Below are 15258 nucleotides of genomic sequence, written 5' to 3' on the forward strand. Positions count from 1 at the left end.
GGTCACATACTCGTTCGGTTCGTCCCTCAAACAGGTTAGAGAGAAAATTGCCGAGGTCTTACCTCAGGTTTCTATTCCTGTGTCGGAGCCCGACCCATTGGCGTTTCGGCTCCCCGGGGAGGCGTTCGCGCCTACTAAGGTCGCCGAGGCGAGGTTGCGTCTGCTCCCATCGCTGGTCGGGGAGGTAGTGAATCCGCTCCTTTCGGGTACCCGGTCGCGCTTTGATCTCCCGGAGATTAGCCGCCGGTATCAACTGGATGAGGATTCGGTGGTGGATGAGTGTGTGTAAGACTCGGTCACCCTGGGGGGGTCCTCCTCCTCTTCCTTGGCCTCGGCCTGGCAGGGCCAGCGGCTGCCGCCCTTCTCCAGCGCTAAGGTCCGCCTATCGTTCCTTTGAGGAGCAATATAGGTGTGCGGCCCAGCAGCTGGGAGTAGTGGTCCATTCGGCTTACCTTTCTGCTTTGCAGGGGCAGCTGTTGGATCATGGGAGCACTGCTGACGACTCTCCGTCGGCAGTGTTGGGCCGGCAGCTTACGGACGTGCGCTCTCATCTGGCGAGGGACAGCATTAGGTGCTATGCTAGCCAGATGATGGGGGCCGTCATGGGGTTGCGTCGGCTATGGCTATCTGTAGCCAGGTACTCTCCCGCTACCCAGCAGGCACTCCTGTGTCTGCCCTACAGGTTGGGATCTTCCCTCTTCCCTGGGGCACTACAGGTTGTGCGGGAGGCCGCAGAGGCTGTTAGCACTTTCAAGGACTCTAAGCCCTTGTTAGAGCAATCCTCCTCGTCTCACCAACGGCCTCCCACTCTTGCTTCAGCTTACCCTTCGGCGCCGGCGAAGGAAGGTGCTAAGTGGACTGCTCCGCTGCAGCACAAACGTAGCAAGAGGGCGAAAGGCAAAGGCAAGGGGCCTGTGTTGCAGCAGTCGCAGCAACAGCAGCCTTTTCGGGGCAAAGGGAAGCCTGCCCCGGCTTCCCGTTAAACATTTGCCCAGAGCCTTTGGTGTCCCCCACACAAGCAGGCGGAGAACTGCCGAATGTGGGGTACATTGCCTTGCGCCAGAAGTCCCTGTAGGCGGCAGGCTGTCACTATTCCTTTCAGAATGACAGGCAGCCACTTCAAATCCCAGGGTCCTGTCCACAGTCAGGGATGGCAATATGCCCCAGTGGAAGCGAGACCCTCCATGCTTCTCAGGGATTCGGCACACGCCGCTGTCGTTCTCCCGGGAAAAAGCAGAGGTCCTCCGTGCCGAGGTCCAGTCGTTACTGGACAAGGCTGCCATCGAGATGGTTCCGGAAGGTCAACAAGAAGACGGGTTTTATTCCAAGTACTTCCTTGTGACCTAGAAGGACGGAGGGTTCAGACTTGAATCTCAAGGGGCTGAACAAGTTCATAGAGGTTCCGTTCTTCAGGATGGAGACACTGCGGTCAGTGATCTCTTCCGTAGAGACAGGGGATTGGCTCACGTCAATCGATCTCAAGGACCCTTACCTCCATGTTCCGATACACTCCGAGTTCAAGAAATACTTTCGGTTTTCGTTCGACGGGAAGGGTTATCAGTTTCGGGTTCTACCCATCGGCATCTCCACAGCGCCGAGGGTGTTCACCAAACTTATGTTGGTTCCGGCTCAGCTAGCCAGGTCACAGGGCAGGTGTTGTCATCCGTACCTGGACGATTGGCTTTTGAGGGCCCTCGGGTTCCTGTTATCACACGATGCCACACACCAAGTGATGGACATCCTGTTGAAGCTCGGCTGGATCATCAATCTCAAGAAATCAGACCTGACCCCCACGCAGGATCTGGTGTTCTTGGGGGCACGGTTCAATACGGCTCAGGGGATTGTTTCCCTAGCCCCAGACCGCATCGTCAAAGTTCAGAGAACTGTATTTCAGTTTTTTGAGTTCCCCAGAGCCACAGCAAGAACTTGGCTTCATTTGCATGGCACTATGGCGGCTACAGTGGACGTGGTCTGGCGTGCGAGGTTGAGGATGCGACCCATTCAACAGGCGTTAGCCCAGTTGTGGTCCCATTTGGAGAGCTACGAGACTATTCTCGAGACTCCCGCTTGGTTGATTCCTCACCTGCAGTGGTGGACGGAAGTCGGAAATCTGTCCAGGGGGATCCCCTTAGAGACACCGACACCTTCCCTCTCGATTCAGACGGACGCCTCCCTCACAGGCTGGGGGGCGTCCTGGGCGAACTATCGGTCTCGGGTCGTTGGGCTGAGGACGAAGTTACCCTACACATCAATGTGTTGGAATTGAGAGCAGTCCGCCGGGTGTTTGAGAGCTTCGTGGAGTCAGTGCGGGGTCAAGTGGTTCGCCTAGCGATGGACAACCAGACCGCTATGACGTATATCCTGAAGCAAGGCGGCACAGTGTCTCCGTCCCTCCTTCAGGAGGCGTGGCAGTTTCTGATTTGGTGCGACCAGTTCGACATTCAGGTACTCCCTGTTTATCTCCCGGGCATAGACAACGTCCGCGCAGATGCGCTATCGAGACGTATACTAGCCCCACACGAGTGGATGCTGCATAAGGGGATATTTGGGATTATTTCCCAGTTGTTCGGGTCGTTCCAGGTAGATCTGTTTGCCTCTGGGGCGACGAACCAGATTCCTGTGTTTTGCTCAAGGATACCGGATCCGAGAGCGATAGCCAACGACGCCTTTCTGCTCGATTGGACAGAGTACTTTGGGCGTTCCCACCAGTGCCTCTGATCTCACGAGTCCTCTCGCAGCTGACCGCACAACCGGCTCGGCTACTTGTGCTTCTAGCACCGCTTTGGTCGGCTCAAAGCTGGTTTCCGGTAATTCTCAGGTTTCTGGCTCAGCCTCCTGTACTATTACCCTTTCGACCGGACTTACTATCCCAGAACGGAGCGCCACACCCCAATCCCAGGATTCAGTGGGTGGCTTGGCCGCTGTCCGGAGTCGCCTCCATGCGAGAGGAATTCCTGCACCAGTTGCAGAAAATTCTGGCTTCGCGGAGGGATTCGACGAACGTTCAATATGAGGATAGATGGGCCTGTTTTGCGCGCTGGTGTGTCGACAGGGGGATTCTCGATCCCTTTTCTGCAGATCTAGTATCTGTGTTGGAGTTTCTGCAATCTAAACTGGAAGCCCGTCTGGCCGCTTCTACAGTTAGTGGTTACTCCACGGCAATCTCTGCCTTCCACATTCCTGTCGATGGTGCATTATTGGGGCAGCACCCTCTAGTTCAGCGCTTCCTTGCAGGCGTGGACAGAATCCGTCCGTCTGTCCGGCGGATTAGTCCCCCGTGGGACTTGCCAGTCGTTCTTGATTGGCTGTCCGGTCCTCTTTTTCACAACCTGTCAGCTCTGTCCCTCCAGCTGTTGACATGGAAGACTGCTTTTCTTGTGGCGGTAACCTCTGGCAGGCGGGTAGGTGACATACACGCTATGTCCGCCAACCCTGAATTAACAGTGTTTCACAAAGACAGAGTGAGCATTCGATTGCCAGATACTTACCGTCCTAAGAGAGATAGCACCTTTCACGTTACGGTGCCTATTGAGTTTCCTGCTTTCACGCACCCTTCACCGCCCGATACCTCTCTTCGACGTGAGCACGTCTTAGATGTCCGTAAGACCCTTAAGGCTTATATCAAACGAACAAAAGACATTAGGAAGAATGATCAATTGTTCTGCTGTTATGGTGGTGGCAAGGCTGGCCTTCCGGCGAACAAGCAGACCATATCTAGGTGGCTTGTCTCTGCCATTTGTATGGGATACACCTCAAAAGGTCGTACGCCTCCTGAGGGTTTGAAAGCTCATTCGGTTAGGGCTGTGGCGACGTCTAAGGCATATGCGTCTGCCTTGCCCATTGAGGAGATCTGCTCCGCTGCTATTTGGAGCCGACCGAGCACGTTCATCCGTCATTATCAGTTCGACAGACTGTCAAGCGAGCGTGCTCGGTTTGGCCAGTGAGTTCTCACCAGTGGGCAGGGCACCTTACGACTTTCTCATAGAAATGTAGGGTTAGACCGTGTAATAGCCTGGCCCTGGTCCGCACCCCAGCTGCAAGGCATAGAAGGTCACGTGACCAGGTAAGTTTGATTCCTTGTTACTTTCAGTTCAGAGCAGACAGAATTCCTCTCCCTTTTGGAGTCTGTCTTATGCTTATAAGTACCCCAAGGAGGATCTCTATGAAAAAGAATCAAACAAACCTGTAGAGGTTGCAGATTCTTTGAATAGAGTCCTCCTTGGGGTAAGGCCACCCACCTCCCCACATTCTGTCTGTATTGCTTACAGAACGGAAGTGTTTTGCTGGAGGCTATAGTCTGAAGAGTTACCTGCTCTTGGCTGTCACGGGGCCAGGGGCCCTGTAGGGGTGGTCTCACAAGACAAAAACGATGTTTTTTGTTTTGTATATATTTTATTGAAAAAATATAGTTACAACTGTCGCGAGAATTTAAAGAACATTTAAATGCTTATAAGTACCCCAAGGAGGACTCTATTCAAAGAATCTGCACCTCTACAGGTTTGTTCGAATTTCAATTTTAATCTTTACTTTTCTTTTGTTCATTCAAACCAATACATTGTTGTTTTCTTATCCCAGGAAAAAAAGTTTGACCAAACTCTGACCCATAGATAACAGACCCCCTTCTTGCTTCACGCGCGCACACACACACACTCACATACACTCACACACTCACACACTCACACACACTCACACACAACAGACCGACCGACCGACCGACCGAAAGTTTGGCGAATCCACAGTAATATACAGTAGTCTTCTCTATAAGCGCTGTACAACACCAGTAATGAATAAGTATCCAATACCCTTCGCTTTAGACTCTTGTTTTGTTCATTGTCAATAGTGCACCCCTTTTCTTTTTCAGCATTGTATTCAGAGTGGTTGCTTTTGAAGTGGAACCAAGGAGGTAAGAATATAATAGCTTGTCTTAAAGTTTTGGATGGACAATGTGCAGAAACACAGATTTCATCATGGGTCATTGTCCACCCTGGCAGTGCCTGGATCTGCTGATCATGGGTTACAACAATCTTCCTTGTAATATGTACTTACTCTGTGCTAGCCTCTGTGCACAGTTCTAACCCTCTCAACAAATAAAGCTGGTTGCTCCATGCGGCGTAAACCTTCTCACTCACTCACTCACTCACCTCAAGAAACATACGGTTCCTGTACAAAATATCAAAAACATATATATGCAGATATATGAAATGGTACTGACATGGCACAATGCCCAAAAAGTTTCTCCACATACATGTCTACCATGTGCCTGTTAATTTCATCACCGAAAAGATGTGTTTGTTTTTTTTTTTACATAAATTTCAAATGTATTAGAACAAATAATATTAGAAAGACAAGGGTCGTTACTCAGAGCAGTTCCATTTGTGCTGAAAGATCTGTATCCACATTGTGGAAAAGACAGTTGGTAAACACCTTCTGATTGAATTGATCTTTGTGGTGTGTATGTGTGGACAGGTGTGCTGGTGATACACCTTCTTGACAGTTTCAATTTAAGAGGAAGTCCAGCCTTCCATGAGTGAATAATGCAGTAGTGCAAGTCACATTACTTTGCCGAGGCTGCAAATGGTACTGCCAACTATAACTATTGCATACCAAATTTGAGTTCCTTGAGATACAATATACATGGCTATTGCTGTGTCAAATTAACACCATCAACATAGTGTCTGATCTTCTGATAAATCCAACAAATTTGCGGACAGTCCGGTGTCTACAGAAGTATACAGCCTCATGTCCCCATGTCCTACTATATATTTCACAATGACTTTGACTGAATTTATACTATGTGACATGTCACAGTTGTTTTTGCTGTTTGTAGATTTTACGTTTGTCCATAATTTCGGTGCCAACTGATGGCAATTATAAGATGTTAAATAATGTTAAATTTGAATTGTGTGTTTAATTTTTATTCAATTCGTCCTGTGAATTTTCCGTGGGTCAGACAGACGCCTGAAACTTAAAGGACCCAATGTTCTGTTACTTTGAAACACTATTCGTGAACACAGCATGGTCATTCCCTACTGTGCATCAATCACTTAATTGCAATATTGTATTCATGAATAATTATTCATATTCGTTACCCAATATTTGTGAAACAACATATTTGCCACGTCTGTGTTCGTTACATCCCTAGCAATCATATGACCTATCCTTGACCATGCTTTGGATAGTTTATAGTCCGCACCAACCAGTTATATGTTAAGATATATGTTAGTTATATGTTTAGTCGTGTCTTTGTCCTTTCAGTATCAATAATGGAGAATTAAGTGTTGATGACAAGGGTGTCTGTAAGCAGAAGAACCTGGACAGAAAACCTGCCCCTCAGAAAATCAATGCCCAAGGTATGTTTTGACTGCTTTGAAAGAAATAATTATTACTGGATACTACACTGTACGTGCATACCTAACAGAATTGGTTGGTTGGTTGGTTGGTTGGTATTTCTCCTCTTAAAGTCTCTTGGTTGTAGAGGACTGATTGATCATGAAACAGTTGTTGACTTAGGTTACTTGTCACACTTTCAACAACTGTTGCCTCTACTATTTGCACACCCACTGACTAGGCCGGTAGTTCATGTTCCATGTTGATTACTTTTGTATTACATGTTTCTAAATGAAAATAGATCTGAATACTAGGTATATTCTTCTTCGTTGCTTGTCCATCAGTGACTGTATCAGTAAAAATGTAGCTTTTAGTTTGTGAGAAGTTCAAGTTTTGATTTCATTGTGCAAAAGCTATTGCTGTTACTCGGCCATTTGTATTCATGTTGGGGTTAATAATTTGACCTTAAATGTTTGAGTTGACAATAATTAGTGGTCCTGTCTGTACTTCGCTGGTCCAAAATAGCATTTGTGGATTAACATCACTATCAATACCAAAATCCACATGCCATCAGAACCAATGCAAACTTGAAGCATGCTAAGCAAAGCAAAGTTATCATTTAGAGGGCCTCATGAATTTTTTTTAGCCAGGGCCCACAGGACTTGTGTAAAATTGGCACATTGGTTAATCATTTTGCAATCATCAACGTTACCAGATACTTCTCAAACTAAACTTTCTCACAGAAATATTTCTTAACTAGATGATGGACACCCATGCTGAATGTTTGATTTGGGACTTGCAGTCGTACATTTGTTATATGTAAAGTACGTGCAGAAGTAGAAAAAATACAAATAGCACAAGTTGAAATTACTCACTTTGGCCTAAATGGGCATTGCGTAAGAGGTTATCCAGAAAATCATTTTTACTCATAAAATCGGGCAAAACTTCCCCAAAAAGTACAAATGGGAGCTGGAAATCTTACATCAGACTATAGATAGCAATAGGGTCACTCAGCCAGGTATGCCACCAGGCATGAATTGCATCTGCTGCTTTTAGACACAAGGGTACATCACAAAGATAATTGGTGCTTTTCCAACATCAGACTATAGATAGCAATAGGGTCACTCAGCCAGGTATGCCACCTGGCATGAATTGCATCTGCTGCTTTTAGACACAAGGGTACATCACAAAGATAATTGGTGCTTTTCCATGGGTGTGGAATATGTCTTGTCAATTAATTAACATGTACATGTTTCTCTTTCATAAGGTTAATGTTGACATATGTAAAAGAGAGTGATGCCCATAGAAAAGCTTAAATGAGCCATCATATTAAATGTCTCAAAATACATGTGTGGCATGATCACAGGAAGATCAACAGGACTGGATGTTATTATCCCCTGTAACACATTTTGTGCGGTCTGTTAAAATGCACTCTGTCTGTGCATCCGTGCACATTTGTCTTTTCCGGAGCAGAACTTCAAAACCGTTCTTTATTTCTTCACCAAACATGGCACATAGATTGGTCTGGTTGTGTACTGATGCCTTTGGGTAGTTCTGAATTTCTGGATAAAATGTATTTCTGCATTTCCAAAAGCAACATGTTCGACTTTTACTGAATTTGATGGTAGTGTTCTTTTCCAGAGCAGAACTGTAAAACCTTTCAGTATTTCTTCATCAAACTTGGCACATAGATTGGTCTGGTGTTGTTCTGGTGTTTTTTGGTAGGGTTGGAATTCTGACTAAAATATATGAGTACTCGCCTTCCACTTTGCCAAAACATTTGACGTCATCATAAGTATTAGACATATTCATGAAGATTATTTTGCCATTGTGGGGGATATTGATGACATGTCTTTTGACATGTCTTTTACTTTGCCAGTTTAATCCCCCCAAAAGACTATCCTTTCTTAGCTGATATTGCTATCCCCAAGTGAGGGTGAGATTTCATGGTAGCTACATCTGAATAGTTTTAGTACTAAAGTTATATTCCATGTCAGCTATCATTTATAATGATATGATGTCTAATTTTAAAATGGGCTTTTGAAAAATGTCCTTTATAATACAATGTTATCAGACACTAATTTGCATAAAATCATGATCTGTTCCAAATAAGTTGCTTTTGACTTAAGAAAAAAAACCCATTGCTCATTTCTGCAATAATCAATCCTGAGGAAGATCCTTTTTTTACATTTCTTATCTCCCTTCCACTGAGACTGTAGATAGGATGAACATGGTGTAACAGATATTTCAGTTTTATGTGTTGAAAAGGCTTTTTTCTGTTTCTGACAGTACTTAAGTACCATGTTCAGTGTGTGTATTTTGCAGAATCTTCTTGTAAATCTTTTGTGTTTTGTGCAGAGATCCCCTATGAATAAACTATCGCCATGAAAACCAGTGATGACTAGAGTTTCAGAGATAGATATCAGGGGCCCCTTTCACAAAATTCTTGTAAGCCTAAGGTCTTGTAACTTTTCTCATAGCATTCCTACTTCCTATTTTACAGTACAGGAGGTACGATGCTACGAGAAAAGCTACGAGATCTTAGGCTTACGAGAGTTTCATGAAACGGGCCCCAGATTGCTGACCCAATAACTGTTGAGTTCAGCAGATTATCAAAAGAACATCTACTCTGCTTGTCTAAAGACACATCTTCCATTTTGAGAAACTTGTGGGAGATAAAGTAGATTGTTGCTGAAACATTTTTTGTGATGTTTTGGAATTATACACGTTGTAAAGCCAGACCAATTTTATTTCTTGTTTTATACAGATGTGTCTGTCCGTCCCACATCCACTTCATAATTTGCCAGAAACAAAATACTTTGAGTATTTAAAAGGAATATAATTTTGATTAGTGATTTTATATCATTATGTTTTCCCCTCCTGTCTTTAGGTTTTCTGAGTATAAAAATACATAAAACAAGAAAAAAATGGGTCTGGGCCTAACTTTGAATTTCCATCCCTGCATATCTGGTGTTCTACACTGTGAATATGACTTGTCCTGAAATATTTGAGTCGTTATTTTACACAACTCTGTTTCAGGTGTGACAGATGTGCTGTTCACATATGAGGTGAACTGGGTTAAGAGTGAGATCCGTTGGGCCTCCCGCTGGGACACCTACTTGTCCATGAGTGATGTCCAGATTCACTGGTTCTCTATCGTCAACTCTGTCGTCGTTGTCTTCTTCCTCTCAGGTTAGCCATCTTGCATGTGACCTTGACCCATTTCATTTTGAAATGAAATGAGTAGGATAGACTTAACTGGGTTACTTTACTGGAGGGGCATTTGAGTACCCTAGAGATTAAAGCGTTGGATCGTCACATTGAAAACATGGGTTCATACCCAACTTGGGTACTGTGAATCCCATTTCTGGTGTACCCACCATGATATTTGCTAAGAATTATTGCTAAAAGGGATGTAAAACTCACTCGCACACTGCTTTAACTGACATTATGGGAAAAGGTGATATTTATTGATGACAACTACTGCAATGTGAGGAAAATTACATTCAGGTCTAATCAGGTGGCTGACACAATTTTGCAGTGTTGCCATGGGGATTTTAGAGTTGACTCTATCTTCATGGTCCCAGTTTGGCTTGGTTTGGTTGTTGAAGACCAGTTATAACCCGAATCCTCTGGTTGATGGTGGTGACTCATTAGCATCGTAGTAATGGGTATGAGTCACAGACACTGTCATAGAACAACATTCAGCAGTGACTCAAGTTGAAAAGTGAACTTTCCTCCACCATTGCCATCCTCGGTATTTCCAGGGTATACGTCCGATAAATCTCAAGTATACCCTAGACGCATCTATGGTTCAGCCCAATAATTTTGTTACCTCCCTTGGCTGACTTTTTATCCAGTCAGGTGTCAACACTGAGAAGTTGTGTGTACCAATCACAACTCACTTTCGCGTTTGAAATTTAAATGATTAAAATTGGCTATACAAATCATGCAGAGGAACTCTGAAAGAGGTAGGAGTTCTTGCATATATTTTTTAAAGTTTCAGACCTGACAATTTGTATTATTTTCACAAAATCTGAGTCACACTGCGAACATACCTTCATGGCTGCGACCACTGTCTTTGTTGACACTGATAAACTTGGTTGTAACCGTGGCTTAGCTGATTGGCTACTGTGAGAATGCGGAGCTAGCAAACGGAGGTAATAGGATTATCTGGTAGTAGATGTATCAAGGGTATAGTGGAGATTTATCAGAACATATACAGTGGAGATATCGAGGATGACCAGTGCGGCTAAAATAAGATTCAAGAAGGATAAGTAGCATTTCCTGGTAGACTTCAAGTTGTAACAAGATGGTTTCTCTGTTAAGGATAAAGTTTACAGAATGGTGAAATATTGAAAATATGAGATAATATCTGTCCTATGCTGTGTATTTACATGTGAAAATAATGTTGCATAGTGTTTGAAGAAACTTATTCAGTATTTTCCAGTCATCATTTGCAATTAGACCAAAATATATCTGCCTGTCTCAGAAAATCCTATGTTGCCTTGGATACATCATTCTCTTCCCACAGAAGTTACCCAGGTCACATCTTACCATGTAGCCTCTGTTCTAATACGTCCATATTTCCTGGCTCTTGTACAAGCCGCTGGCAGCAAAATATCGCAAAACATATGATCTCCTTTCTTTCTATCCAGTCAGAACACCAGTTACACATCCTTTGATCCAACATAGCTGCCACCATGGAGCTACATGATCAATATGCGAAGGATGGATTCGGTATTGCTTGTATAATTGAAAATCAGAAACTAGCAGTAAAAAGTGTAGAAATAGCAGTAGAAATATCCTCCCTCTCCCGATGACTTACATATACACACAAGACATTTAATGGCAAGCTTGTCCGTGGTCAGCAAGGGCAGTGAGACACCATTGATCCACCTTGACAGAGGCTCTAGTATTCCTGAAACAAACAGAAATTATAGAGACTTTTGAATGGTCACTTTTCAAACAACATCTCTGATTGCACAAGTTAATCTGATTGCAACCAATCATGAATCCTGAACGCTCGCACCATGAAGGGCCACATTAGAACACAGGTTACAAAGAAAGATATGGCTTGAGTAACCCCTGTGAGTGGAGAATGTGTATACAAATCATGCAGAAATGATGACCACTGACATTATTATTCACTCAGGTATCCTGACAATGATCATGGTCCGTACCCTACGTCGTGACATTGCAAAATACAATAAAGATGAAGACGTGGTAAGTTTATCTCTATGGTATCATTTTCCCTATATGTAACAGTTTCCAAATGGTACAAAGCAAGTCCCACTGACTAATATTATTCCTTATGATTCTAAGATGTAATTGATTTCAAGTCTTAAAAATATGTCATTAGCTGTAGTGTTTTCCTCATTACCAAGGCAAGGGGGCAGCTTAGTGATTATAGGGTTCGCTTTTCATGCCAAAAACCCTGGTTCAATTCACCTCATTGTGTACAATGTGGGGCGTGATATTGCTGGAATATTGCTAAAAGTTGTGTAGAACATTGCTCACTCACTCACTCAAGCAAGCACCCACCCTGATGTCGAAAGTTCAAAGTCAGATGCCAGGAACAGGATATTTTCCATCACTGGAATTTCTGCAGCGTAAAGGGGACTAAAGTCTGTTTACCCATTTTCAGGATGAGACCATTGAGGAAACTGGTTGGAAGCTTGTCCATGGTGATGTGTTCCGCCCTCCACGGAAGTCCAAGATCCTCGCAGCTCTGGTCGGCTCGGGCATGCAGATTTTCTTTATGGCCCTTATCACTATATGTGAGTAGAGATGCATGAGTTAAAAACTTGTCCTTGCAGGATCATGGCTATCTGTTGTCCTTTTTAAGAACCAGGTTTTATGTTGGTAATTCACGTTCTATGTAGGGCATCTGCTTAGATAATATACCGTAGATAACAATCAAAAGACGAGACAAGAAGTGTTAATAATTCGTTGATAACACTGGAATGTTGATGCATTCCTGAATGGAAAGGAAGTAACTCCTTTCAGCAGAATATATATCCAATACTGTCATTGGATGACTTCTCCATCAATCCCAAGCAAATCTCACTTTTGCAATATTTTGTTGCAGTATTTGGTGTTTTACTGGGTAACTCTAAAGTAGGTTCCAAGTCCTCAAATGTTGAATGGTTGTGTCAGATCGATTTTGATCATTGTATTTGTTCCAGTTTTTGCCATGCTCGGAATGTTGTCTCCAGCCTCACGAGGAGCTCTCATGACTGCTGCCATCTTCCTGTTTATGTTCTCAGGGTAAGTATTTTATTAAACTCTTAGCAGATCGATTATTTTTATGTTGGCCTTTTTCAACTTTTCCTTACTTTATATTTCATGTAGGATCAGCATTTGTTTCATTATCTTTCAGTTTGTTTGCTGGCTATTTCTCAGCCCGTATCTACAAAACCTTGAAAGGTCTCCAGTGGAAACAAGCTGCACTACAGGTAAGTCGATCAGTATGTGAGTTTCACAGAGAAAGTAAGGATGAATACAGTCATCCAGTGTATAATATGACTCATCAATTTCATTTCATCTGATAAGATGAATTGTTACTTCAATGACAACATTATATTAGCCTTATATGAGATTACTATTACAATCAGCGGGCCCTACTTAGAATAGAATGGTATATCAGGGATTGGGAAAGGCAGGGGCCATGTGCCATTTAATTCTTTACGTTTACTATTGATACAAGGGCAGCAGCCCTTTCTAAATTCAGAAAATGACTAATAATCCTGACAATGGACCAATAGCTTGAATATTACTGAGTAGGGTTTTAACAACCAAACACATCAGCTGACATGGTTCCTCTTCAGACTGGCTTGCTGTTCCCTGGAGTTGTGTTCGGCATCTGTTTCCTTCTCAACTTCTTCATCTGGGGCAAGCACTCGTCTGGTGCTGTGCCATTCACTACTATGATTGCACTGCTGTGTATGTGGTTTGGAATTGCTCTACCGCTTGTGTTCCTGGGATACTACTTCGGATACCGCAAACAGGTGAGCTAGGCACATGATGTTTGATGGATAGGTGCAGGTGGTGTTATACAGTGTCAAGATTTTGTTGCTTTCAAGAATTTTGATTAGTTGTGATGGTGAATGCTTTTCTGCTTTACTGAAAAGTTGAAATTGTACTTTTATTTAGGGGTTGTGGGGTAGCCTAATGGTTAATGTGTTCACTCATCATACCGAACACTTGGGTACAATGTGTGAAGCCCATTTCTGGTGTCCCCTGCTGTGATATTGCTGGAAAATTGCTAAAAGCAGCATAAAACCATACTAACTCTGTATTCTTTTATTCTAGTGTGAATGTGGCTTTGTGAAAAATAAGTTATTCATAGAATGTACTACTCAAAGCAGTTAAGGGCCACCTGATTCTGTTATATTACTGGAGTTTCTTTGTTGTGACGACCCGTGAAGGTACCGGGGTAGAATAGGCCTTCTGCAACCCATGCTTGCCGTAAAAGGCGACTATGCTTGACGTAAGAAGTGACTAACGGGATCAAGTAGTCAGGCTTGCTGACTTGGTTGGCACATGTCATTGGTTCCCATTTGCGCAGATCCATGCTCATGTTGTTGATCACTGGAATGTCTGGTCCAGACTCGATTATTTACAGATCGTCGCCATATAGCTGGAATATTGCTGAGTGCAGCTTAAAACTAAACTCACTCACTCTTCGTTGTGACATTTCTGCTTCGTCTTTATTCTAGTCTTGTTTCTAAATGATTTGTCTGGAATTGCTAGAAAGACAGTGACCATGACATGTGACATTTGCAGCCCTATGAGCATCCTGTTCGAACCAACCAGATCCCCAGACAGGTGCCGGAACAGACCTGGTACATGAACTCCTTTCTTGGGTACGTATCATCGTCTTTGAACTCTTTAACTCTTGCTTAGTTTGATGTTTGAACATTATTCATGTTTAGTTTGTAGCCCATTGTAGCCCTTCTTTTCCCCAAGCAAATAGCGACTATGTTACAAGGGAAATTTGGAGTGGGAGTAGGGACAGGGGTAGAGTATATGACAGCAGGAATGCAAAGGACACAAGTCAGTTTGACTAGTATTATAGAACCTGATGTCTTGTAACATGGTTACACATTTTCTTGATTTTCAACTATTCAACGTTTCATGTGACACTCAGTCATTATGGTTCAGTCTCAGTATGACACCACTTCTATTTGCAGTACCCTGATGGCTGGCATCCTGCCCTTCGGGGCTATGTTCATTGAACTCTTCTTCATCTTCACTGTGAGTATACCATTATGGTAGGGATACACATATTGCACTGTCAAGTAGTTGTAGGTATGCCTACTACTGCTTGTATCAGTTCAGAACATTTTGAGATATTAATGTGTATAAATATGTGGAAATTAATGGAAGATGTTTATCCCATGATTGTAATTCTTTACATATTTCTATTGGACCACTACTTGTTTTGACAAAACATCTATGTTGTTATAATCAATATCAAGAACCGGTTTTCAGTAACCTGTGCTTGTCATAAGAGGCATCTAACGGACCATGTGGTCACATGTTGACACATGTCATTGTATCCAAATGGCATAGATCGATGTTCATGCAGTTGATCACAGTGTAATCTGGTCCAGATTTGATTATTTATAGACTGCTGCCTTATGTCTTGAATATTGCTTAGTGCAGCATTAAACAACAAACAAATATGATACCTGAGTAATATGCGTACCCCTGACATCAGAAAACTATGAGTTTTCTATAGAGAAAAATGCTTTTGCAGTTAAGCTTGGATTCTTTGTTGCAGGCCATCTGGGAAAACCAGTTCTACTACCTGTTTGGTTTTCTTTTCATTGTGTTCATCATTCTCATCGTCTCTGTTTCACAAATCTCCATCGTCATGGTCTACTTTCAACTGTGTGGTGAGGTAGGCATTTCTTTATTCAACTT

General features: G+C 43.3%; 2 protein-coding genes across 2 annotated transcripts in view; both read left to right on the top strand.

Annotated features, from left to right (window-relative positions):
- Positions 1-15258, top strand: part of LOC137290399 (U6 snRNA-associated Sm-like protein LSm4) — a 439957-nt gene that overhangs the window by 334742 nt on the left and 89957 nt on the right. The window lies entirely within an intron of this gene.
- The window catches only part of LOC137290384 (transmembrane 9 superfamily member 4-like), a 30157-nt gene that overhangs the window by 9705 nt on the left and 5194 nt on the right, over positions 1-15258 (top strand). The window contains exons 8-18 of the mRNA XM_067821284.1: positions 4862-4903; positions 6256-6350; positions 9367-9519; positions 11483-11553; positions 11975-12107; positions 12516-12597; positions 12710-12785; positions 13158-13337; positions 14116-14195; positions 14523-14586; positions 15116-15235. Of these exons, the coding sequence (XP_067677385.1) occupies positions 4862-4903; positions 6256-6350; positions 9367-9519; positions 11483-11553; positions 11975-12107; positions 12516-12597; positions 12710-12785; positions 13158-13337; positions 14116-14195; positions 14523-14586; positions 15116-15235 (1096 nt within the window). The remainder of the gene's footprint in view (positions 1-4861; positions 4904-6255; positions 6351-9366; positions 9520-11482; positions 11554-11974; positions 12108-12515; positions 12598-12709; positions 12786-13157; positions 13338-14115; positions 14196-14522; positions 14587-15115; positions 15236-15258) is intronic.

The sequence above is a fragment of the Haliotis asinina genome, chromosome 7 (genome assembly GCF_037392515.1).
Source record: "Haliotis asinina isolate JCU_RB_2024 chromosome 7, JCU_Hal_asi_v2, whole genome shotgun sequence".
NCBI lineage: Eukaryota > Metazoa > Mollusca > Gastropoda > Lepetellida > Haliotidae > Haliotis > Haliotis asinina.